This window comes from Megalops cyprinoides, chromosome 12, assembly GCF_013368585.1.
Source record: "Megalops cyprinoides isolate fMegCyp1 chromosome 12, fMegCyp1.pri, whole genome shotgun sequence".
Lineage (NCBI taxonomy): Eukaryota > Metazoa > Chordata > Actinopteri > Elopiformes > Megalopidae > Megalops > Megalops cyprinoides.
In genome coordinates, this window is record NC_050594.1 from 5138016 (window position 1) to 5164735 (window position 26720).

General features: G+C 44.1%; 1 protein-coding gene and 1 long non-coding RNA gene across 2 annotated transcripts; both read right to left on the reverse strand.

Annotated features, from left to right (window-relative positions):
• Window positions 1-5273: 5273 nt before the first annotated feature.
• On the reverse strand, window positions 5274-26720 carry LOC118786843 (CD109 antigen-like). The gene is made up of 26 exons (XM_036542182.1): window positions 26694-26720; window positions 26094-26330; window positions 25811-25936; window positions 24516-24555; window positions 24078-24159; window positions 23656-23749; window positions 21536-21802; window positions 19830-19892; window positions 18932-19108; window positions 18474-18657; window positions 16508-16604; window positions 15814-15928; window positions 15058-15171; window positions 14238-14456; window positions 13553-13694; window positions 12438-12614; window positions 12211-12292; window positions 11617-11845; window positions 11076-11250; window positions 10034-10221; window positions 9712-9867; window positions 9441-9506; window positions 7811-7953; window positions 7115-7271; window positions 6380-6482; window positions 5274-5464 (listed from the first exon to the last, which is right to left on the reverse strand). The coding sequence occupies exons 1-26, from the start codon at window positions 26718-26720 to the stop codon at window positions 5274-5276; spliced, it is 3651 nt and encodes a 1216-aa protein (XP_036398075.1).
• On the reverse strand, window positions 21733-23305 carry LOC118787399. Its single transcript, XR_005005370.1, has 3 exons — window positions 23247-23305; window positions 22464-22573; window positions 21733-21802 (listed from the first exon to the last, which is right to left on the reverse strand). It is a non-coding gene; the product is annotated as an uncharacterized LOC118787399 (long non-coding RNA).

Genomic DNA, 26720 nt, shown 5'->3' on the forward strand with positions numbered 1-26720 from the left:
AGGCTTTCAGCCGCGTATCTGATGAACCATTTTCTTTTGTCGAACGCGGCCCATGGCAAATCTCCCGTCATCTGCTCTGAATCAGGAGTGACAACCCAAATAGCTCCCTTGCCTTTGTACGACTCTGTTCCACAGTGTACCATTTCAAAGACCTTTCACCGAACACAATATTTATTGCACCGAACAATCTCTCTCATGTTTTGGATTACTCTTAATACGACTTTATAAATACGCATTCCCAATAGCCAAAGATCTCCCTGATTGATTTGATGCAATCTGTGTTTTGTTTCTATTTGTGGCTTTTCTCATTTTAGTTAATTACCATTTTTTCTGCATGGTTTCTACCTATCACAGGAGTCGGTCAAGCCTGCCATCTAGTGGTGGAGTTGATTGAATTTAGGTTATCATATGTTACGTGTAATTAAAACCAATACTACTACCACCATCTTAATCCAGAATGCAAACATGTATATAAAAATGTGCGTTTAATTACTCACCGAAATGTGATCCATAACTGATCCATAAATGTTGTCATATCCAATCCAGTCCAATGAGTGCGCAAACGGGCCGTGGTCAAAACTTTGGGTCAATTGTAAAAAGGACCAGCCGTTTCCCTCGTTACAGAACGGATGTAAAATACTCAGACCTGAGCTGGAGTGTGTACAGATGAATTTAGTTTAAAACTGCGCAAAATTATGTTTGTTGCCTGCGTTACTAGAACACCGAAAACAATCTCATGGTTGAACTCCTCTATATCCCTCTATTCCCAACAAACCTGTAGAAGTGATTACACACAGGTTATCCTGACTACTCCATTCAGTTCACTTTCAATCATCCAGCTGGAAGACACTCAAAGGCAAATTAAGAAATTGTTCGTTGTTTTATGAAGACTTTGTAAGGGAAAGGGGATACTGCCACAAACTAAACACTGCAAACACAAAATAAGCCAAATAAAATATCGAAAACAAGGGCTGTTTATTCAACATTGTCAGATACACAGAATCCACGGCGTGCATGAGGTACGCCTTCACCGGCCAGTGCCGCCCGTGGCATTGGCCGGAAGGGAAAGACGACTGCAGAAAACTGTTGCTGGACAGCGGCCAGGTCGAACTAACATTACAGTTTTCCTAATGGCGTTTATGTAACGATTACAGACCGTGCGTGGTTAATTGTGTTTACTGCAATGCTCATGGCGTTCGCGCATGCACGCTGTGGTGTACACAGATGTCCGGTGTGTTTAGCGTGGGTAATGATGCATTGGGGAGCCGCGTTTGCTCGGTTTGAAAGAAACAGCCCGCCGGTCTTGTTAATGCTCCGATGCACCGGTACGTGCCGTCGCGACTGAGCGAGCAACGTGCTCATTTACCGCGGTGCCTTCGATTAGCGCGGAGGTCCGCGGAGTTTTCCAGGAGTGAGCGGGCTTTTCTGCTCTCTGATTGATAGCGTTTCGTGCGCAGTTGCAGTTGCTTATGTTAGGCCCGGTTTTGAAAGATGGTTTTAATAGAGGCGGCTAATCATATCTTCCAGTGTCAACAGTATGACGGTAACAGCGCTGACCTTAGCTCAGCGGAAAAATTCCTACCCTGGCGTCGTGCACCTCCGTAAATGAGCAGCGATTGAATTACTAAATGGAGTAATCAGAGGAAATGCTGTAATCTGAGTGAAAAATCAGTGGATTCAGGGAAACCTTTACCGTATTGAATGGCAGGATTTGAACAAAGGGCCAATGTATTGCTTTAGTGGCTATTCTGTATGTGTTCTCATTATGCATGTTGCTCCTACGTTGCCACAATACATGTGGTCCTGGACAAGAGCCTCAGATCTCATTATAACTGACATCAGCAGTGTTCATAATAGTATAATAGTAACAGTCCAAGGACACATTTACACAAATTTAGTAGGAGTTCACACTGTGCCATAAAGACAAGCCTACTGGGTACAGTTACACAGTAGTGTTCTCAGCTGAGGAATCTCCTAAGAAACTGTTCTGAGTCTGAATCAACACGAGCCACTGCCAGAGAGCAATGGTTGGGTCAAGGTGGAGGATGGGAGGGTGAATCCCTTCGAGAGGCTACCGCATGGAAGCAGTGACAACACTGTGTTGCATCTGCTGTTCTGCACCTTTTTGAGACCAGGATGTATCACAGTCTAGCCAGAACCCAGCAGAACCGGACCTCCACCTGCCCCAGAACTCTGACCTGGAGCATTTATTTAGGAACTCACGCAGAGGATAAACGGAGACAGGGCATTAGGCTTTAAGTCAAGGCAAGACTGGTTTCCGAGGACGGAATGTGTGTAGCTCATCCTCCGAGCCATAATTTGCATAAAGAAATTGCTGTCTCTTCGGTATTAACCCCCGTCCTTTTTCAGTGGGTTGTAACAGATGAAAATGATTGGAAATATAACAAAATAGTTTGAAACGCATTTCAAAGTAGAAGATTTCAGGCCTGGCCTTGTGGCAGATTCAAAGCAGACGCTGCTTTCGAAATAAATGGAAGCCACTGCGTGCCCTTGCTGGCCTGAGAGATGGTCGTGAGTAGAAACAGCTGGGGAGAAAGGCACTGCAGAAAGCTCTAATGACACCACTTCAATAGCACTTTGAAGATAATACATGGAGCACTAATATCAGAAACAACCATGATAAATAACCGTGGAGAGGGCTAATACAGCCACACCTCCCGTATTAAAGAAGAGCAACGCACACTACCAGTGTACCCAGGTACACTGGTAGTGGTTGAGGTGATGTCTGTACTGTTTCAGGACTACAACCTGTACAAGCTTCGAACAGTCTTATGGAGATCATTTAAAACACGGATATGCTGCCTGAAGTTAAAAGTTGAGTTTCTGTTAGTCGCTGTGCTTTAGGGAGATGGGAATCTCATCTCAGTTCAGTGTAATGTTGATGCCAGAGCATGCAAACACTCCGTAAGGAAATGGAAATTACCAGGCATTTCATTACATTGTTGGTATTTAGCAGATGTTCTTATCCAGAGCAACTTACATAGGTTACAATTTTTTACGTTATCCATTTATACAGTTGGATGCTGACTGAGGTAATTGTGGGTTAAGTACCTTGCCCTAGGGTACAGCAGCAGTGCCCGAACGGGGAATCGAGCCAACAACCTTTTGGTTACGAGTCCTGCTCCTTGCCACTGTGCTACACTGCTGCTCCCCGGTTCCTCACTTTTCGGTGGACAGGCCCGCCAAGCCGTGAAGCGCAACGACCCTTCAACCCTGAGCCTGGAGTCAGTGACACCATCGTTGAGAGGTGACCCCCTTGGGCAAGTGACTCAGAAAGGCAAAGCATTTTATGACTTCCTCCTCCTCACACCTCACACTGTCCCTGTGACCCCACTGTAATGGCACAGTCATTCAGCTCTAACTCCAAGATCCTATTTGGGGTCAGTATGGCTTTCATCCAAATACAGTACATCCAACAAAACATTTTTGACAAAACAAATGAGACCACTTCATCACAGAAATAATACATTCACAGCACACTTCAAATACACACATTTCAGAACTGCACTTTTAACTGAGGTATTAATATTCATTTATTTGGCAGATGTTTTTTATCCAGTGATGATCTTTTACAAGGCTAACCTGGTAGGATGCATTTGGTACAATTCACAAGAGCAATAAGAACAACTGTATAGGTATAAAAAAGCTGGTAAGGCATATGATTAAGCATCAAGGTGTATCAAATGGAGATGAAGTTAAATGTATCAGTATATTAACACACATGTACATGTGTACAAATGTGAAATGCTGAGAGAGAAGAGACATTGCGTGGATCCATACTAATAGTCCCATTAAGCCTTGGGTTTTGACCCAAAACTTTGGATCGAGTGGGAGATTACATAACCTGATACACAGGTGACAGAGACATTTCCATGACTTTAAATACCTCTCTGGAATGTTGGCCCATTCTCCAAAATATAGGTCGCACCCTTCAGTGCCTGATTACAGGGCATGTTTGGCAGGCATAAGGCGGGAATTCTCATTTCGGCATAACTGACGACAGGACCAAGAGGTAAGCTGGACCTTTGGAAAATTAAAGTTATTCGTCATCCTTGGGGCTTTGAAGTTGAAAATGAGTTCTCCTTCTCCTCCTCTGCACTGTCTGCAGTGCAGGTTAGCCACCGCCCCCCCCTACAAGACACGAGCAGCATACTTTGCTTAAGTGGTAAGATTTATGCAACTCTTAAGTGCCGCTTCTCTGAGCCGTATATCACACTGAGCTAAAACATACTGAGCCGTCAAGTGATCGCTTTGAAGAAAATAAAGCTGATTTTGTTATTTACTACCTGGAGGACCCGTGCCTGTCGTTCATTTCCAGAGACCATGCAGAGGCCAGAGACGCGTGGAGCTCGAAGGCAGTTTGGCTTTATGGTGCCGTTACCAACCATTTCATATTATTGCAGCTGGTTTGCCTGGAGAGGTGGCAGCAACCCTGACAGGAACACCCCCCCCCCCCCCCCCCCCCGGGGGCTCCTGGAAGTCACACCTCTCCTAGTGTCACAGTTTCCCACCTGAGTGAGATGTTAAAACACCAAGACCTAAAAAAAAACCCCTGCACAGATAAGCAGATACAGACATACCAGCTGTACATTAAGACATAGAATGACAAAACGTATTATCCGTAATCACAAGGATGAATGGACACTGAAGCCCTTCAGTGATTTCTCATCTTTGAGATCTGATGCCCCCTTTCTGTGCCTCTGTGTATTGCAATGTCTTTTTTTTCCCCTGTAAACCTTCATATGCATTTCACTTGTTTACAGCTTAGAATAAGTTTTCTAAAACAACGGTATTATCAAGTTTGCGCTTTTTAATAATCAAGGTGATTGAAAATATAAGCAAAGGTGCAATCCCACGGTAAGGTTAAAATAAGGTCCCTCTCCCACCAGCAGACCTTTGAAGTCACAGCTGAAACATTTTAATCTGCAGTTATGTTGAAACGGTCACATTCTCAACATCTGCCGATAAACATGCACTTTTCCAGCGAAATATTGCCTACTGGAAAAACAAATCTGTCAAAACAACAAAGAAAAGAAAAACACTTGCGAGTCAATACAAAAATAATTACAAATAAATTCTCCCAGTGCATAAATGAGATATGGCTTCAATCAAACGTAATATGCTACATAAAGAACCTCCTGCATTGATTGGGTTGAGACAGATTTAAACAGAGCATGGTGCTTTTCTAACTTCCTAATTAGTGGTGCTGACATGTATGATGAACCGTTTCTAAGAGGCCGTGATGCTCCCTATCAGAGGATGGTTGCTATGATGATGACCAGCGCGCATGCGAGAATGGGTGTGTCCCGGTGCCGCGAGCGGGTGACGGATGCAGCGCCAGACCTCGGCCTCTCGCCACACTTCCGGCAGTCGTCCCCGCAGAATGTGCAGAAGGAAGCCCGCTGCAGCACCTCGGAGCGATACGTCCTCTCCGCCCTCCGCCCTGGGAAGAGGCACAGAAACGCCGATGGCCATACAGATGCAGACATTATATTATTGTCATTTAGCAGACGGTCTTATCCAGAGCTACCTACATGTGTTACAATGTTTACATGTTATCCATTTATACAGTGGGATATTTATTTTACCTTGTCCAACAGTACAGCAGCAGTGCCCCAGAGGGTTCTCAAACCAGCAACCTTTTGGTTACGAGCCCTGTTCCTGTGCCACATAAGCCACCCGCTGCTAACATACAGATGTTGTTTTGGACCCACTTTAAGTGGCATAAATGGACCTGACACCTGTGTATTTACTCACAATTTTTCTTTTGAACCTTCATTATCACTACTGTGAACATACACATTGTGCTAGTGTTACCACATAAGCAACAAACAGATTTAACAACTGTATGTGATATTGTGTGGCTATATATTTGTAAACTGTATCGCTTTCCCTTAGTAGTAAATGCACAGGATCTAGGGCCATTTAGCAAAGAAGAGGCACCTTTTTCCTTATTTTTAAAGGGGAACACCAATGACAGAAGTGCAAAAACACGGACTTTACTTTTGAGAATTGCTCATCAGTACAATTATGCCATCTAGTGGTGAAGAGAGGGTACTATAGTTACACTTTGAGGGAGTGGCTCCCGGAGTCAGTGAGTGATTGAGTGAGTGAGGGAGACGGATAAGGGCTGCTAAGTGATAAGCAAAAAGAGTCAATGCCCCGTCTTTGGGTATCAAATCCAGTATTCTTGGACCTAAGCTCTCTCAGTCTCCCTATGTTACCAACTCATGCAGATTCGTGGAGCTTCAAATAATCTGGTGGGTATGGTTTATCTTATTCTGTGAGCATGCATCCATATCGCATCCAGGTAACACACTGAGCAGTGTGCTGTGCAGTGGAATTGAGAATGTCTTACGGGGCTCGTAGTAATCATAGACAGCAACCAGAGCTTCTTGAACGCCGGCCACTTTGAAGTGCCTCACTGTCGGGATTTCCATGCACGCTTGGGATGTGGTCACCTGTGGATGATTCCCGACAGGAATAAGCCAACTGTGAACATGTGGGGTTTTCCTCATTGAGGACAAACTGATGAATCACTTTCTCCTGGATTCCATCAATCACTCCTTCTGAGCTCTGACTTACAAATAAATACAAACATGGATTTTTTTCCAACACATTTTTTTCATTGATTTCCATGGCCACAGAACTTAATGAAAAAAAAAAAAACCAAATTGAATTCAAACTTGGGGTTATGCTTTGTGCTTGTCTATTTTACTACTGAAAACTCAAAGCGGGCGCAGTCATTTACTGTCAATAGTTTACTGATTGAGAACAATCGGAATGCTCTCATCCCTCCAGGGAAACATTTTGAGTGGTTGAGTAGCACACAATTATTCCAGAAAGGTGTAAAAATAACACGGTGTCATCCAAAACAAGAATCAGTTGGTCGGACATTGGAAACAGGCAGGAACAGATTGGATTGATTAGGAGAATATATGTATAAATTAGATGCAAATGACCTCACAAAGCACTCTCTCAGAGGGGGTCATGAAGGCAAGGTGGATCTGCATTCCTGCCTTTCTCCCACACATCTTACACCCACAAATGAGCAGATCCACACCATGCGCTATTCTGCGAATTGTCAACTCACCGAATCCAAGTAAAGGATGACTTTACCGGGGGGCGTTTCCACTTTCCTTATGAGGTCATCGGTTGAGACCCCGCCCTCAGCTAGCCCGAACCCACTGAACATGCCCACCTCCATCAGCACCATGCCCGTCTGAGTGATGCGCTGGTTCTCCAGCAACCTGGAGGCCGAGACACGTGGTCATTAAGACACCTGAATGTTCAATCTCTCCAGTGACTGTGGTACAGTGTGATTTGTTACTGAATGAAGCAACATACTGCATTTAATGCAGTAAATGAGTCTCATGGTTTGGGAAACATGGGTTTAGAATGTGTTTTCTTGTTCCTATTATTAGTCATGAGGGCTCCCCTAAAGCAGGGTTTGTATACATATATACATTACATTACATTCATTCAGCAGAGCAACTACCAGTACAAAAGAACATAAGTGTATCCACTCAAGTTGAATGAGCAACCAGTGTCAAATCAGGCTAACAATACCAGTGAGTGTAAGCATAACACAGCTATACAGTTGTAAAACACACTTAAATCATCCAGATACATAAACAGCAGTACACACATACAATAGATAAAAAGTATCTCTTTACATTCAGTATGAATGGAGTTTGACATTTACCCATAACGCCTAAAGACCTACACACAGAGTCAGACAGTTAAAGCATTTTCTCCCCCTTTGGGATTAAATAGGTCTCACTTTCACCTGGTACAGATGAATAGGGAGATGTGGTTCAGGTCCTGCTCGTCGTCTCTGACATCAACGGTCAAATCGAAGGCCTCGCGGTCGGCTGTGTCCCTCCGCCTCCTCGACAGGTTCCCACTCTCCAGGTTGTAGAACACATTCAGCTGTTTCCCAGGGAGGTCACAACGATGACGGTGAATTAAAACAACAGCCTGACGAGTGATGAAATGCCTGTATACAGCATATATTCTTCACCCATAGTCTAATGTTCTTCAGTCTATGAGCGCAATCCACTTTATCAGAGACCAGCCAGCAAAGCTGAAAATAGGAGGAGATGCAATTTCATCACATTACGTTATTGTCATTTAGCAGACACTCTTATCCAGAGCAACTCACATGCATGTAGGTGTATGTTCAGGGAATTGAACCGGCAACCTTTTGGTCATGAGCCCTGGTCCTTACCGCTACACGACACCGCTGCCCTATTTCATCCTTACTGCACTGATAATTCAATTTGTATTTTCCTTCATTTGCAGGCAATATCTCAATTTCCGCACTCCATCACATTACAACATTAGGCAAATCCAATGGGTGGTGTGTTCAAGACTCAAGTGGCATCATATGCATGGTGCTTGAAGTGGACTGTGCACCAGTTTGATTCCTGTCCCAATGCCTGAACTCATGAGTGACGAGATGAGCGACGTGAGCTTTTAACACGGGTAAATGCGGCGAGTCTGCACATATCCTGCACGTTGTTTTCAGTCCCAACAAGCACTTTCAACAAAGAGGAAGAGTCACACAGTCCAAACGAACGATTCGATGAACGAATTATCCAGGGCGGCTGAGGTAGAGCCGAGCTGGCTGGATCGATGTGTTCGTAATTCTGGGAAAACAAGGGAAGGGAAGCCTCCGCTAGCCTATTTTCACTTACTCCAAAGACACGGCACAGCAGGAAATAGCTCCCCGTGGACAAGGCACGGAAAAACATGATGTTTAGAGCGGCCTGCAACTGAGAACAACCTGGCCTCATTAAACACAACAGAGGTAGAACTTTCCCCAAAGCCCTCTCACAGATACCACAGGGAGACACATGGGGGGCAAGCAGTATGTTCCAGACATTAAAATCTAATTTAGCGGAGCGAGCCTTTTTTCAATTATATTATGCTGTTGCATCGACCCTTCTCTCCACAATGTTTGCTGGATGCTTTGGAAGGCCTGGTTACTGTATCCGTCCCAGTTGCTGAAATGTCAGTGTTAATATGCAGAACTGTTGTTGGTCAGAAGTGCTGGAGATGGGATACAGAGAGTGCAGAACAATCTCCATCTGTGCACTAGATCTCAGTTGTAATTACTGACCCTGGAATCCTCTGCTGGTTCTCTGTCATCATTCCAGAGCACGGGCTGCGCATATCTGCTGATCTTCATATCATCTGGATGGTCTGGCAGATGACTAAACTGTGATGTATTGACTAGTGGATCTGTGCACTTTCTGCTTTGAACTGAAGACAGTGCGCGGGACTCTACAACGGAAGCTGCTCCACTGTGCTATGTTTTGAAGTGATAGGGAATGCCTGCAAAACTCTTATTCATTATTTAATGCTAAACCTGTTGCTCGAATGGAGTGTTATTTAATGATGCAGATCTTCAGTACCTGAAAGAGAGAAAATCCTCTTCCCTCCAAAGAGACATTTAAGTGTATGTTTCCCCTTGGATGAATCTGTAAAACATAAAAGATTTTTATTGTCTTGCATATTTGCACTTACACCAGTGCAATGTAAATATCCCAAAGTTTGATAATATAACTCAACGACACCCTTCACATTACAAGTACAACAAACAAAATTTCTTCATCACACATTTCCGTGTCAGAAAATACAGCTGTAAGTTACTGGACTAAGACATGCGCTGTGGGCGTGTCTCACCTCCTGGCTCTGGCGGAGTAAGTAGTTGCTGGAGTTGATGGTGAAGTTGGCCACGGTCTGCGAGGGCGAGGTGGTGACTTTAATCCTGAGGTCGATGGCCTGTGACCCGCTGAAAGATGCGTAACGTGACAGAGCGTGCAGGGCGATTATGGTGTCCTGAAAAAAAGGGGAGAGGGAGAGCAAAGCGTTTGATCATTTGATCGCCAAACAGGAGACTGAATGATTCTGTACAACGCTGCAATTATGTCACATGCATTGTATTATGTCACGTGCAATGTATTCTACCACAATGGCATCCAATTCATTTCCTGACAGGACTGACCTGAGTGGACCCATAGCCTCCCAGGTGGTTTCGCTGCTGGCTGAGCCACTTCATGAGGGTGAAGCCCTCCACCACCTTCGCCTGCGTGTAGAGGGACAGGAGGGTGTAGGCGGCCATCTCGATGTCGGCCGAGCGTGGCTGCCAAGAGGCCGCCACCACATCCACAGAGCTCCAGAACACGACCCCGTCTGAGGAGGAAATGCCCGTTAGACCGAGCGGAGCCAGCAGACAGCAACTGTTTACACTGTGTGTGTAGCCACTCAAATAGAGCAGTATGTATGCTACTACTTCTGGGCAAGTATTACCATACTAGTTATCTGAGGTAAAACTACAGGCACATATCCCCATGGCAACACCCGAAACCTCTTCTGAATTATAGAAAGTGTACTGATGAAACAAAAGTCTAGATACATCAAATACAATAAGACCACCAATACCCCAAAACAAGTTGGTGAGATCAATACAAGCTAGACCACAGTTCTTTTTTTAATTGTTGAATAATCACCAAATAATGACTGTACGGTTTGAAAAATATTCATCTATTGACAAGTACCTTTATCTGCATATATTGTAGACATATTATTTTCTATAAAAATCACAGTCATAAAAATCATGAACTGCTGTTACTTCCTATCAAACACCCACAAATACAGTGCCCTGCATGTGTATTCATACCTCCGATTCAACAGGGGGAACAAAAGTGCCATATAACAGCACCATGTACATACTGGATCATTTTTTTCTTATTATTTTTTATATTAAACTTTAATCATAACAGCACTGGACAAAGTAAAAACACCATTCCCACATAATGACTTTTATTGCATAAAACACTTACTTCAATTTACATCCCTGTAGTTATTTTTTTCTATCTCCTCTGGCATGATTTGATGTTTTTCACCATTCCTCCAGGAAGAATATCTCTCTGGGTTTTTTTGAGTTCTATTTTTTCAAGCTATACCCCGTTTTGTTTGTATTTAATAAGGGTTATGAATAAATCTGGTAGGCACGGTAAAGAGGAAATTGGTGGCTTGGTTATTACCTTGTACATCTGCTCTGCTCAGTAGCTCTGTCAGGGCCATTTCTGCGCTGGAAGGCCTTTGGGCCAACGACAGGGCATAGGCCACCAGGCACAGGCTGTAGTTGCTGGAAATCCCCTGAATGACCTTAGACTCCAGAAAGGCCAGCGCCTTGGCCACTGTGCCAGAGTACAGGTCCTAAGAGCAAAGGATAGTGACAAAAACCAGCATCAACACAGGGAATCACAATAATTGGACAGTAAACCAAAAATGGGTGGAGCCATCTCATTACTGCCAACCATTCATGGGTTTTTGCAATGGAGGGCAAAATCTTTTGATTGGTTCACACAAGTCATTGACTGACAGCACGTGTCAGCTCCACCGACTGTGGTGTTCATGACACAATGCTATCACTGGGAAACAGCAGCAACCTGCTAAGCAGTGGCAATATACAGATGGGAGAAAATATATCATGGACTAATAATAAAAAAAATACAAGATGGGCTAAAAGGATTGTTCTTGTCATTGAAATGTATTAAAAAAATGTATGTTTTTATGCTCTACCTTGTAGGTCTGGTCTTCCAGCAGTGCCATCAGTGTGTATGCGGTCAGGGAGATGGGGCCGTCCAGCCCACCCTGGAGTTCGGTGTGAATGACCCTCCCTGGCTCCAGGAAGGCCCCGTCCGCCCCCTGCTGGCTGACGATCCACGCTGCCGTCTTGGACAGCACGCCCGTGTCGATCGAGATGAACGGGCGCGCCTGGAGGAAGCACCGCAGCACAAACGCAGACAGCCTACGGGCGAGGAGACAGCCATGTTACATTACATTGCATTACATTGCATTACATTACATTGCATTACATTACATTACCTTACATTATCTTACATTACATTATATTACATTACATTACATTACATTGCATTACATTGCATTACATTGCATGCATTTAGCAGATGCTCTTATCCAGTGTGACTTCCAGCTCAATAGAACATAAGTGTATCCGTTCAATTTAAATGAGCAACAGCGTCAGGCCAGGCTAACAACACTCTCAGACCAGCGAGCGTGAGCTTGTGCAACTTTACCCTGTGCTTTGCGATGTCTCAATACCGAAATTAAAAGTGAGCACACCCACACCCACGGCGAGTCACAGCTACGCACCACGTGCTGCCAGAGGCGTCGCTGTCCCCAAACGCGCTGAAAGAGCCGTCCCCTCTCTGGTAGGACAGCTCTCGCTGGTAACCTGCACAGGTACAGTTTCTACCATTTTAAAAAGCTTTCTTCTGAGGCCCAATAAAGCAATGAAAAGCACTTTCCTTTTCCGGACATTCCACAAAAGGAAATCTCTTTTCCAGGGGTGCAGTGTGATTAGATTAAAGACCGCTCACCTTCCATCATGAAGGTCACGGCCCTGCCGCGGACGTCCTCCTTGGTCTGGTTAGTGGTGGTGAGGTACTGCAGTACGTAGATGCTGGGAGCGAAGTGGATCATGTTCTGCTCCCCGCAGCCATACGGCATCTGAATGAGGGACTCCAGCCCTGTGATGGAGGGGCCCAGGATGTCACCTGTCACACAGAGAAAACGCCACGCAAGGTCACCAAACAGAGCAGCTAGGGCATGTGTCTGGACACAGGAGGGAGATTAGTTTTAAAATGACTTAGCCTACTTCACCAAACCACACTGGAACTGTGCATTTCAGTGCATTCTACAGGCAAATCACAGGAAAACACTGGACTCTGCAATAGACTCAATGTACTGTATGCAGACACAATAACATTTTTCAGCATTACTCAACCCCTCTGGTTACTGCTTTAACTCCAAGCTGGAAAAAGAAAGAGTGCAAAAACCACAGTCTGCAAGCACCGCATTTTGAATTTCTTCCATGTTATGTATAAAGCATCTAACAATGTAAAACTGTATGACCCCAAGAGCAAATTCATCTTTTTTTTCTGTTTGCATAAACTAAACCCTAATGTCTTTTTTCTCTTTGTCTTCTTTTGGCCTGTCTTACCACATTGAGAGAGAGAGAGAGAGACAGAAAGAGAGAAAGAGAAAGAGAACGATAGGGGGGAGAGAGAGAGATTCCCCAAACGGTCCATCTGCCTGGTCTGAGAGTGCTCAGTAGCGCCACCATTACAGCAATCAAAGGCGCTGCAGCAGACTGGGTCATAAACAGCCCTGCTAGCGTGACAGTAACAGCCCAGCACCCCACAGCAGGACTGTGAGCCGGATAAACACCCCCAAGCAGCTGCCTGCAGTCTGTGTACCATAAAACATCATCCCCGCACATTGCCAGAAGCTGTCATGTACGTTTCCCTTGAAATGTAACATATATCATCTCTGAAGGCCAGCTTATCATTTCTGTGTCAGGATTTCCCATGATCATACTCCAAACACAAAAACAAAAATGAGATCGGCTGCTACAAACGGTGATGTAAATACTGTGCGAATGGCCCTTTGCAAGATGGACTTCTCTGAGACCCAAGATGAACTGTAGACATACCAACTATTGCCACTTCCGCTCTCTGGCTGCCCGGTACCACATCTGGGGGGAAGTCGAAGAGGATTTCTTTGTGGAGGTGCTGCTCCACAGGGGGCAGCTCCAGGAACAGAGACTTTGTGTATGACTTCTCTATTCCCTCTGCCTGTGGGAATCAACAGCAGAGACATTCATGGACACCCCTCAGACATTGCATAAATCAGCATGAAATGCGTTTCTGGCTCAAGATGACCTAAACAACATCACAGAATAAACAGACTCACATTTTTTAAAGCACTACTATAGGGCTTTAAATTTACCTAGTTTATTTCTATATCTGTGTCGTTTTTTGTATGTTTTTTGCCCCATCTCACCCCTCCATTTGGGGTACCAACTATCAATATGTGACATGCAGACAAATTGTATGGGTGATACCTCTATGACCCATTTTCCATTCACACTTTCCCCCTGCCCCAATTAATGTAATTAAGGATATTAGGAAAGCAGGTTGCACAGTGCACAGTTTTTGCAGGTAAATAAATATATAAAGGGAAGACATTACATTAAAAAGCAGAAAACAGCAACAAACCACTTACAACTTTTGTACATAACATGAAATTATGAAGTGTATTTATTTAGGTCAGAGAGTGGGCTTTAGAGGGTACACATTAACATTTCCAATTCATCCAGTTGACTTTCCCCATCATACCTTTACCAGAACCGTGCCAACAACCATGTCGCTGCCGAGAGCGGAGACAGCGTGCGCCTTAATGGAGATCGGGCCAAGGACTTTGGGTCTTATGGGAAAAAGGACAGAGGCGCCGTCCTGGCTCCCAACGGAGACTTTCTGTGCCCTGGCCCTGGGGGAGGTGCCATTGTCCGAGAAGACGAACTCGAAGGAGGCGTTCTCCTCCACGAGCACCGCGACCTGCAGAGTGAAAAGGGAGAGTTACACGGGAAATTCGCGGGTATCCCTTACACTCTGGTGGAGACACAATGGCAGCGTCCACAGAAAAGCGCCGTCACAGAGCAATTGTAACAGAGGCTATAGTACCTTGAGACAAAGGTTTCCTGGCCTCTTGTGACAATGACACACGTCAAGGCCCTTTTTAAAGGCCTGTTTGCTGTTAAATAAGGCTGGAATAGGATAGCGGTGAAATGTAATAGTGCCTTTTTGTCCAACAAGTTTGGGTGTTCATTATATGAAAGCAGGGGCGTCCTTTGTCAGCCAGATTATAAAAACGTGCGAAAAAGCTGTCTTGTTTTTGCACAGTCAGGATTATTGGAAAGCGAAACAGCACCATCTAAGTTTAAGTTCTTTGGAATGAGCTGGCTTTCTGCGGGGGAACACATGGTCAGATAAAAATACAGATGACGCAGTATTATTTACGAGCTGCAATACTTGGCCGCAACCAGCTGAGCTGAAGAAGCGTGCTATGGGGAGCTGTGCAAGACAAGAGGCTCTAAAGAAAAAAAGGACCACGTGAGACCGGAGGAAATCTATCAGACACCGGTGACCGTGTGTTCACCTCCAGCCTCTGCTGCAGGTAGTTGAAGACCTCGACCTCCAGGACCAGCTGCTCTCCTCGGATGATGTAGGGTGGGAGAGTCATGGACAGGAAGAAGTCCCGGAGAACGGTCAGCTGTGGAAACACTTAACAGTTACCCCCCCAGGGGCCAGACCTCCCCCCCACACCGCCACAAGACGCACCACCTGCAAAAACCTGCACGGGCCCCCCACTGGAAACATTGAGCAATATTACAGCCTTTTAGCGGGACACAACTGCATGTGGATTCCTGGAAGGAAATGATCTACGTTCGTTCGGACTGAAATAATGTCTACGGGTCACGCGATGTACAGTAATCCCTTGTTACTCGCAGCTTTGCAATTTTCTGGTTTGTGTGTGTGTGCGCGCCACTCAATTTGCTGGTTTGTGTGTGTGTGCGCTCCACTCAATTTGCTGGTTTTTGTGTGTGTGCGCTCCCCATGAATAACAAGGGATTACTGTATTTCACTGCTGACATACCTGTTTAAAGTGAGGGGTTATAGCAGGATTTCGGGTTCAGTTTAGGTTTAAGGTTTTTGCTAGGCGTAAAGTTAAAGGTGGGTTTTGGGTGTAATTTTGATATTAATTCAGATGATCTAACAGTATAATTACACAGAAGAACTGACCATAGAAAGTGCCTTCATACAGTCCTTCATCCATGCTCTGCATCTGACCATTAACGATAAAGTTATAATAAATTGTGCCAGGTTAAGGGTGTCTGAGAAAATCTCAAGGTACCTTTGCTGGTGTAGAAGTGAACCCCAAACCCATGCTGTCTGACATGACAAAAGCGCTGGCGAACCAGGTGGTGATGCTGTCTGGCACTGTGAAATGGAGACTCCTCTTTGGCTCGCTGCAAAGCAGAAAATAAAACACAATCAGCCATCGTCATGTGTCATCTCTTTCGGATCTGAAACTAGTCTTGTTGTTCACCCCTCTACTTTTTGTAGAGCTTATGTATGCGTGTAGACTCACTAGCCTCAACTGTTAATCACAAGAACATATTAGATACATCACGTTGTTAAAAAGTCAGTAACACAGTTGAGTCTGTGGGAAAGTTACCCTTCTGTATTCCCAAATGGACCATTTCACAGATGTGCACATATTCCATATGCCTCATATAGATGCCTTAGTCTCTATCTCTCAAGCATTAGTCTCCCCAGGTACTTTCTCACTGGTGTTAACTTCTCCAGGTGTGCTTCTCTCCAGGTAAAAACTCCCCAGGTGTGTTTCCCTTATGTGTTTCTTCTCCAGTTATTTTTCTCCAGTATGATCATCCTCATGAATTTGCTTCCCCAGCTGTTTTTTTCTCAGGTGTTTGTCCCCCCAGGTGTTTTTCCACAGGTGTTTTCCCCTCAGGTATGTTTTTTCCCCAGGTGTTTTTTCCCTCAGGTGTGTTTTTTCCCCCTCAGGTGTGTTGCCTGCACCTCACCTCATGTTGGTCTCCAGCCACAGCCAGGTCTCCAGGGAGTCCCTGCACACCCGAGGCTCCAGCTCCACACCCTGTGGTCGAGTCGGAGTTTCCTCCTCTGCGGAGGGGCACACAGGATTAGCACTGCAAACATCCACTCTGTGCTGTGGTCACACACACCTCCACCAGAGCTCTCACTCTGAGACCAAGATAAGCTGAGCATGAGATGGGTACCAGCACAATGTCTTAACACAGCATCTATATATGACTGTGGTTATTTATGTGGTATTCCTGCATGGTTTTGACTCAGAAGCAGTGATCTTAATACACTGTCATTGTTCTGGATGAATTACAGTAATTTTACCTCTGAAAATAGGCCTGCATTTGAGAAGTCATTCTCATATACTGTCAGACCCCAAACTGAGAGGAACTAGGGCTAATGGCCAGCCTCCTTTTTCCATATTCTGTTTCAGAACATAGTGAGGCCACACGCAAGTTTAACTTAGGGCATTTAGTCTCTCAGCCAAGAGAGCACAGCGGAGCTAACAGTACCTGATACAAGGCCTTCTGGTTTGTGTAACACAACTGCAAAGCTCAGCTGGCAGCGCTGTTCTTATTGTTGCTTTATTTTAGCCCCTGACTACAGTTACCACCAAAAGACAGACGGACAGATAGATAGATAGATGGATAGATAGATAGATAACTAAATAAATAAATAAATGCACAGCTAATTCCAGCTCCTTTATTCTCTCTGGACAACATACTTTTATTTACAGCTGCCTCTCAGGGCGAGAAAGCTTGGGAGGGGCCTAGCGTGACATCAGGACATGGGCTTCCCACTTCAGAGAGACAGTGGGAAAAGACTGGTACCCTGCCCCGTGTTTATGCTGTTGACTAATTGTCCAGAGCTGTTGGTCCCATGGTGTCAAACGGACAGCTAGCTATTTACACCCATAGCAGCAAAGACCAGGCGTATTCAAGATGATAGAGTGAAATCAGGCAAGCTCAAAAGGCATGTATTTGGAGTGAAATTTGTGCATTTCATGTACGTTTATAGTATCTAGCTCTTCAAAGTTGTCCAGTTAGACTTTGAAACTTACGAAAAATCTCTGCCATTGGAGACAATTTGGCATCAGTTAGCACCATGATGTTGCAAGCCTGGAAGTTTGAAAAAAGACTTAAGTGTTAACATGTGACAATGATACAATCTAGACACAAAACAAACTCAAAATAATCCTTAAGCATGCAGAAGAATACACACAATACGATATGTGCACGTTTCCTGGAAGCCCACTGCTGATGTGTCACTGTTATTTACGCCTGGTCAGCAGCGTGATGTAACAGAAGGCGGGAGAGCTTTTGGCTCTCTCAGTGCTTATGGCTATTTTAGGTACACAGCTATAGCTCTGTAAAGTCAATTCAAAGCGTAAGAATGCGATTGTCTATAGTACCGTGAAAACGGAGAAGGGGTCTCCGTTCATCTGATCAGGGGAAAGGTTGTCCATATTGTGCTCATCCAGTTTCCCAAGCACCTGAGAGGACAACAACCAACCCCCCCAAAAAAACAAACCACTGTTACCATTAGAGGAACAACAACCCCAGACAGGACAAAAGAGCCGGCTACATTTCAACTGGTCAGTCAGGTTTCAGCTGCTTTCATAGCACCTCTGAAGTCACTTCACTTCTCTTTGGGGATTTCATATTTCCCATCAGTAGGAAGTATTACGCTGTAAAACGCATACTCCGTTCCCGTATTTTTAATACAATGGCTCACGTGGATGTACACAAATATCATCAGCACTGCCTGAAGCTTGTTGTAGTCTTGAGTGACCAAAGTGTTTTCAAAGGGAACTTGGACAACTAATTTGTATAAGGGTGAATATCCTTATTGGCCTTGGTGTTGGATACTGACAATAAAACCCCATTCATTTCATTCACAAGACAGGGTTTTCCCCTCACTTTTCTCATTGGATCATTTCTAAATGACTTATCGGTCTCTTATCCAATGGGAAACTCACCTCCTTGTCTGTGATGTCGTTGCTGGGGCCAATGCACTGGTTCGCTCTGTCAGCCACCCGAATTCCCACCAGCGCCCCGGGCTCTGTCACGGTCACTCCGAGCACCACTTCCTGTTCGGGCTGCACCTTTTCCTGACCCCAGCTAAGGGTCACCTGAGGACACAATGCATCATCTCCCTAACTCATGCATTATTGGTAACTTCCCAAAACCTCACATGGCTTGCACATGTAGAAAAGACTAACAAAGCAATTAATGAATCCATCAAAAAAATCACCAAAGCCACAATGTCCAATAACTCGTTAACGAGAAAAGGATTCAGGGAATAATGTGAATCTTTCTTAGCTGTAATTATCCAAAACTAATAAACCTGCCTATAGGGGTTTGCACAATTTCTGCCCAATAGTTGCCCAACAGATTTGCACTTACGTTGTTCCTCAGGACTTGGCCGATGGGAACGCGTATGGCGTCATTGACGATCTCGCCGTCCCGGCGGACGCCATACACTGCGATTCGGGCCACAGGGGCCCAGGACTCCGTGGGAGTCAGGGAGAAGGCCGTGAAGGTCACCGTCCTGGCGGCCACCACCCGCCCTCGGGAGGTCACCTAAGGAGAAACGGGAGGTCATTCCCGAGAGCGGTGGGAGAGAGTCCCATTTCCACTCTCGTTCCCGCCATCAGGACACAGGTAACCTGAGGCTCGGAGGATAGGGAAGCAAGGTGTTCCAGAAACGAAAGCATGTAAAACCCCTCCCCCCCAAAAAAAACATTCTGTTGTCCCACTTCGATCTTCACAGAAATTTTCAGTCAGAAGCAAGAAACAAATGACAAGCACATACATGGAATGAAACACCATCTTTTTGTCCCCACACATTTTTGTCATGTTTTTCACTGGTCAAATAAATCATAAAATCTGAGTGTCTGGATAACACGGTTTATGGATCTCTGGGTAAATTATGTGATTTACACTAGTTAAAATATCCCCATTCTTTCAATACTGATGGTCATACATGGAGGGGCTATTGAATGTCTGGCCACTAGATCACTAAACCTGAGGGACATAAGTTAAAATCCTGACAGTGCTAGCAGTCCACCCATATATTCATAGAGAGACCTTATTTGTTAATTTGGTGGCCAATGCAATGCATAAACAAAATAGAAATAAGCAGAGAACAGGAGGTGCATTTTTGTGTTTTAAATAAAGTTAAATAAAGGACATTTGACCTGAGTTTTACCTCGATAACTAGTGCAATCTGCAGCATTGTAATGTACTACACTCCTGATAAAGTCACCCGTTTACTGTAACACAAATGCCAGGCAGTACCTACCACATAGTGAAACTCTGTGAAGGGATAATTGCTTTCTGCAACCAACCTAAAAGGAGTCCCGACCTAAAAGAAACATAAATTATTATGCGTAACTTCATTGCAAAAATGGTCTACAAAAGCATTGCATTCCATTACAGTCAGTGGTGGGTTTCACACTGTCCCTGCAGCTGCCATGCACCCTTCTCCCTGCCATGCCATTGGCCAGCTTTATTTCATTTCTGTCATCGCTTGGTGATCGCTATCCTGTTAGGGGCAGAAGTGCTATTGCTTTAACAGCTTCCGCGCTGTTAAAGCAGAAGTCCACCGTTAGTGGACGGACCACAGCTCACATGATTCACAATGTGACACTGCTATGTTAAATACATTGCGGTAGGTGGGCCTTGGTTTGGGAGCCATGTAAGAGGGGAACACGTGGCCTACAATAAATACAATACAGCTTTTTGTACAGCTTTGATCCTATTTGTACACTGCAAGTCTACAATTACATGCCTGGGTTCTCCCTGGGGCTTGGAGCTCTTTGTTGTGTGATTGCATAACCGCATAAATCAAACGTAGGTTTGACGTCCATCTTATCCCTACGGAGATAAAACTATTCCTTCATTGGACAAAATGACCTGTAAAACGATTTGACTCACCTGTGCTGAAAAGTGGGACCTGCGGATCTGGAGGTAGGATCTGCTGGGAGATGAATAGACCCTTTGGAGATCCAGGGTAGTGAAAACATCCAGGAACTGGGCCTAAAAATAAAATTAGTCCAAAGTGACTTCAGATGGAAGCAGACACTGAGCCCAATAGTGGAATTGGGATAGCTGACATCATCCAGGACACACACTAGCACTGGTAACATCTGCGCAATTCCCTGAATAAGGTCACTAAGACTGGGGAAGTCTGCTTCTCTTATGGGGCTTATTCCATTGTTACTGTGAGACAACCTGTAACAAAGAAAATGATGACGGTGACACAGAATTTCATCAACACACACTCAAAAGCACATGTTGAGGATTTGAAAGCAATTTACAGTAAGAATGACTGAGGGGGTATGGATCCACTCAGCAACAACAAGTGTGTAGCACCCACCTGGGTGATGCATGGCAGCCATGTTGGGCCTGAACCCTCACCACTCATAAGCTGAGGTGGGGAGGAAGGGCTTTATTTTAACCAATTGAACTGAGTGTTATTAGACAGCCACTGTGAGTCACTGGAAGGGAAACCTGAGGACCAAATGCTATGTTCAATAGCTGTCATGTCCCTTGACTGATGATTGTGAGCAAGGACCAAACAGAAGGCATCTCCTATAGCACAGTATCCCCATCGCTGCACTGGGGCACAGGTTTCTCTGCTTGGTACAGCAGCAAGAAGATAGCATCTGGCACACCAGTCCTCTTTCCAGCTGTCACCAAGCATTATCATAACAGAAAAGGTGAGATTCCTGTACATTCTCATTTGTGAAACATGCACAAATCCAGAACAGAACAGAACAACAGAAACATGCACATGTCCAGAATTCCTCTGTTGTGTGGTAGAAGTGGAAAACACCAATAAAGGAAAACTACCCACATTCTTACAAATAGCTCCCAAAAGAAGTATGTTTATTATCAAAGTGTAAAATAATAAACTGCATTATTAAAATCACTTATTTTGGGAGCTGTATATCAGTGTGAGGGTATGTTCTCCTTCGGTCTCTTGTTTGGACCCGTGCCGCTCACCTGAATGTGGAGCACAGCGACTCGGTCTACGAGCTGAAACTGGAAGGGTACCAGGCCGTCCGCGGGCACCGCCAGGTTCATGGTGAGCTGGGTGTCCCCCGACTCTGTCGCGTTGTCCTTGGGAGCGGACGAGTTTTGACCCCGGGGCAGCGGTGGCTCGTCTCGCCACTGGTCCAGGCCGTAGCGACTCTGTGTCACTGTCACGGTCACGTTCTTCATCTGATCCGTCACGGTCAGCGGGGACTCGTCGTACGTGGATATCTTCAGCTGCGAGCAAACAAAAGCAACAGTCCTACGCTGTCAGTGCCAGAGGGATCTGACCTCTCTGGTCTTTCTCAATTAAATTCACAGGGCAAAAGCCTTTCCAATCATATCATTCTAATTATATCTTCATTATCAAATGAAAAAAAGTGTTAATGCAATAAGTAGGGGGATTGCTAATAAGGTAATAATATTTGACCTGAAAACACTTAAGATTAATACTGGACACGATGGCCAAACTCATATTTGATGATGTACAAAGGCTGGATATGAAGGTTACATTTACATTTACATTTATTCATTTGGCAGATGCTTTTATCCAAAGTGACTTCCAAGTGAGGCAGAGTACAACACGGTTGGCCAGACAAGGTACAAGCTAGCTGGTAGAGATAAAAGTGCATGAAACCACAGAGTAATTTTTATGAGGTTACAAAACATTAAAAACAATACATCTGAATTTGATATATCAGTTCAATCATATATTAATAATTGATACATACCATAGAATAATTAACAAATTATCTACTCAATTAATGAGTTTCAGTGTTTCCTCAGTTGTAATTCACTAGTCACTGTAATCTTAGCACCATGTAAATTGATTCATAATCTAACAATTATTTTTCAATAATATTTTTCCTTAACAAGTATTAAACAAGCGTTTCCTTACCTGTGCTGAGAACATTAGAGTCGGTTTCAGCACAGTGGGGTAGTTGATGAAGGCAAGGCGATATTTCCTGTCCACTAAAGTGACCATCACTGTTCTGTTGTACTTCAATCCTTTGACAAGAAAAAAAATGAGTTAGGCTGGACATCCATCTTATGTCTGAAATTCATTTGACACGGGATTACTGTGGAAATATTGTTCAACAGGACAGAGTAGATGATGTGCATAAAATTTAATGTGATAAAAAAATAAGGTGAAATCTATTATCACATCAGGCACAAGATGATAAAAAATGGTCCTCCTTTATGATAAGATCCCATTAAATAATAGTTAGTAAAAAATAGTTAGTATTTAATAAAGCCCCATTAACATGTATTTTATTGCATGTCCTAAAGCAAATATCTCTCACAGCTTATAAAATGACATCAAGACATGCTTTATAAAACAAATCAATTAATACTTAAAATAAATTAAATGCTTTCAATTCCTAAGTCATTCATAAGGGGTCAGTGCTATCTACTTTAAAACTGCAGAACAAAGAATTATTATTAATAATATGTACTTCAAAACTATGAATAAACAATACTAGTAAATGCTAAAATATTAATTTATTTATTCATTTATTTACAGTATTTAATTAATCAGTTAATTGATGGACCTTATTGAGGCCAAATGGGGACCCATAGATCTATTGTGGCAGCAAAAAGGCTTCAGAAACACTGAAATTATTTTTGTTTGTCAGAGGTTAAAGTTTCAAACTCAGGTGCGATGCTGTGGTTAGAGTACCTGTGCGGACCTCCGTGACACAGGCCATGATATTAACTTTGAAAGTATTTGCATATTCCATGGATTCCACAGATCTTTTAGAGATGCCAACGCCTTCAAAAAGGTCACCACTGCCGAAGAAAAAATCGGCCGAACCGTTGATCTGGAAATGTAATCGGGAATCATAACCAAAAACAAGGTTTGAAAAGAATAAATAAACTATATAACATGCATTGCAGTGACTCTCAGAATTCAATCACTGTTACTAACAGCTCAATAATCCAAAATGACTCACAGTCAGATCCAATGAAAAAGACAGTCTGCATTTATGTTGTAATGTTGTAACATGAGTAGACACAACTGTACAGAAGAAATGGCTTTCTGACAAACCTGTCCGTAGCCTGCACTGTGCAGAGGAGCAAAAACCTACCTCTTTGGTCTTGTTGAGTTTAACATGCCTCCCAAAGTAGTCATATTCAACCACCACACTAAGTACTCCACTCACTGCCCTTCCATATGTATATCTGCAATAAAAAAAAAGGTTTCATGTCTGATTAGCGCTGAAGCAAAGGAGACCCAATTCTGGTTTCTGTAACAATTGTGCACATTTAAAAACGAGTATAAAATCAACATGCTAATTTAAAACAGAGGCCTTCTGCTTAGACCCTGTCAAATAAAAGGCTGCTGTAGGGGCAATGGCTAAAATCTTTGGTAAAGAATGAGGGAAGGAAGATGTATTGCGTTATTTATTATTATTATTATTGAATTATTTGTGTTGTCATTAGAAAAGTGTTCACCATGCATCATTACGTACAACGTTTCTTTTTTACAGAATGCGTAAATATGCCTCACCGAGCATGGACCTTCCCCGTCAGGTTATTTTCATAGTAGACGACGGCAGGTGTCGTCACTGACACTTCAAACTTGGGGCGCACTGCCACAAAACACAATGCAGTCACATCACAGTGTAATAAAACAACGCCAGTGACAATTTCAGTGGATAGAGGAGTCTGTCTGCTGCTTCTGCTCATTGTCATTTATCATCCATGTCCATCCAAAATGGAGGCTGTCAATTGCATAAGTTTAAAAAAAAAAGAATATCCTTGCATTCAGCCAGCAGTAACCAGAGTATCAATTGGTCCAGCCCTGAAACAAAACCAAAACTTAAACAAGCACTTTGACAGACAGGCTACTCCCTTTTTTGTTGGAAGACAATGGAGGGAGTTCTGATCACACAAAAAAGGCCCTCTCACTCCAGCTTTCAGTTAGCTTTCATTAGCAGGGCCTCACCATAGTAATCCACTGTGAAGTTCCTCACGCTATACACATCCTGCAAGAAAAGAATGACGTTTCAGACCATCTGTGAAGACCGCAAAGACACAGTACAAAGAAGCAAAGAGCAGGAGGACGGACAGAAAATACTATACTGCCAACCAAATTAATTTACATCAAGCTAACCGAACACATCAGGACAAAAGCAGACTTAAAACGAAGACGGACAGAAACAGGCGTGCGTTAGGACCAGCCACAGAACCGATCCTCGTTGGTTCGACAGACCAAAATAGATCCTGCGTCACGCACTGCTATTATTAATGTCTCCTCTCAAATGACACCTCAGGATGTTCTCTCGGAAAACTAAATCCACGGAAGGTGTACCAGCCATTGACAAACACGCTAGCATGGGACCCACTGACGCACCTGTGTGTGTTTGACTTCTGTGCTCTTGGTCTGACCAAACATGCTTTCTTTCCATGTGGCCAGCTTTTCAACATCTATTCACTTTTTTTTTTTTCCCCAGGAGGCTTTGAAAGCAACATCAAGCTCAAATTTATCACACGCATTAAATGTTTTTAAGCTTTTGCAAACCAGAGGCTCACAGCAACCTCTGATATAGTCACACATCAGCTAACAGCTATTTTACGCACTGCAGGTCCTACAGTGCATGTGATGTGGAGGGAGCAGGAAGTGGAACATGGGCGCTAATCCACTGGCATCACCCCAGCAACTGGCTTGATGCATCATGGGATGCCGGAGAGGGGTGAGATGAAGTTTGTTCCGCTGATGTGGTTGTTGTTGGCAAGTGAAACGGCAGGCTTCAAACCCAGGTCAAAGGGCTCAGCCTGAACTCCAGATGAGCGCTTAGCTGACTGAGCCACTCAGGAGCCATAAATGACTATTGTATGCAAAACACTGGCAATCCTTCTATAACAATCCCTGGGTAGTGTTTGTTTTTCTTAGTAACAGATTCCAAATATGTGGGTTATATGTTTTGCATAACATGAGTGTGATATTTGGTTACAAATCTTTTTTATTGATTGTATATCTGATATAGAAAGCAGGTAATCCTGCCATCTTTTTACCTGAATTACTGTATTGTCACCACTAAATAATGCCACTCCCACACCTCAAGGCACAACAGAGACACGGAGAGACAATTGTCTATACTCTGACCTTTTAAAAACTACAGAAGAACATATACTGCCCACATTGTTTTTTTTTAAATAACTACAAAATGAATACCGCAGAAGATAATGCATCCATATTGATTACAGCTGCCCGCCTCTGAAAACCAGAGCTTAACTTACATTAGCCCAAGCCTCGATTGTCCATATGCCAAGGGGAGGGTTTGTCACCAGGCTGAACTCTGTGGTCACCACGCCCATAAACCCATCCAGTGACAGCCACTGCTGGATCACGTTCCGCTTGGGATCCTGGACCAACAAAACAACACATCAAAGAGACATCAGTCAAGCTTAATTGTAACACACATGCTTGGTTTAATATTTCCACTCGCCACCCCATGCTCTGGCACCAATTAATTTTTCATCTCCGGCGTGTGTATAATTCACTCCAGGATCACACCCCCACCTTAACAGTGATGTCCACCGGGCCTTTGTGTGGCTTGCCGTCCGGGTTAACGGACACAGCACGGATTTTCACCATCTGGCCCGGCCAGTAGCTGGTCTTGTCCGTCTGGATGAAGACGGAGAAGCTTGGGACACTCAGAGACAGAGAGGTCTTGTTGGTGAACAAACGGCTGTTTCCCGCATAACCGGTAACCATCAGGGTGTAACGGCGCTGCGGGCTTGTAGCGTCATCTGGAATCTGCAGGGGAGAGAGTACTGAGGTGAAAAGGTCACCACGATGAGACAAGAAGACCTGGGCGGAACTGCAATGGAAGTGCAGGCCCCTTTTTCCCCAGGCAAAAGTAGCAGCTACGGAACAATGGCTGATCGGAACACCTTTCACCAAGTTGTCTTCCGGGTGACCACTGTGTCGTTTTCTTCCAGGCCTGTTAATAATAAACCCATTGTTCTCCTATTCATGGTTTTTGAGCATCTCTTAACAAATTGTCATTGAACCATCTCCCAAAAGCCCTGACTGCCCACCTGTCCACTGGCCTTCACACTGAAAATGTTTTGAGATTTATCAAAAGATTTTGATTTATCTGTGAGGTCTATATATTGCCATAATAATGGCAGTAGATCTTGCCAT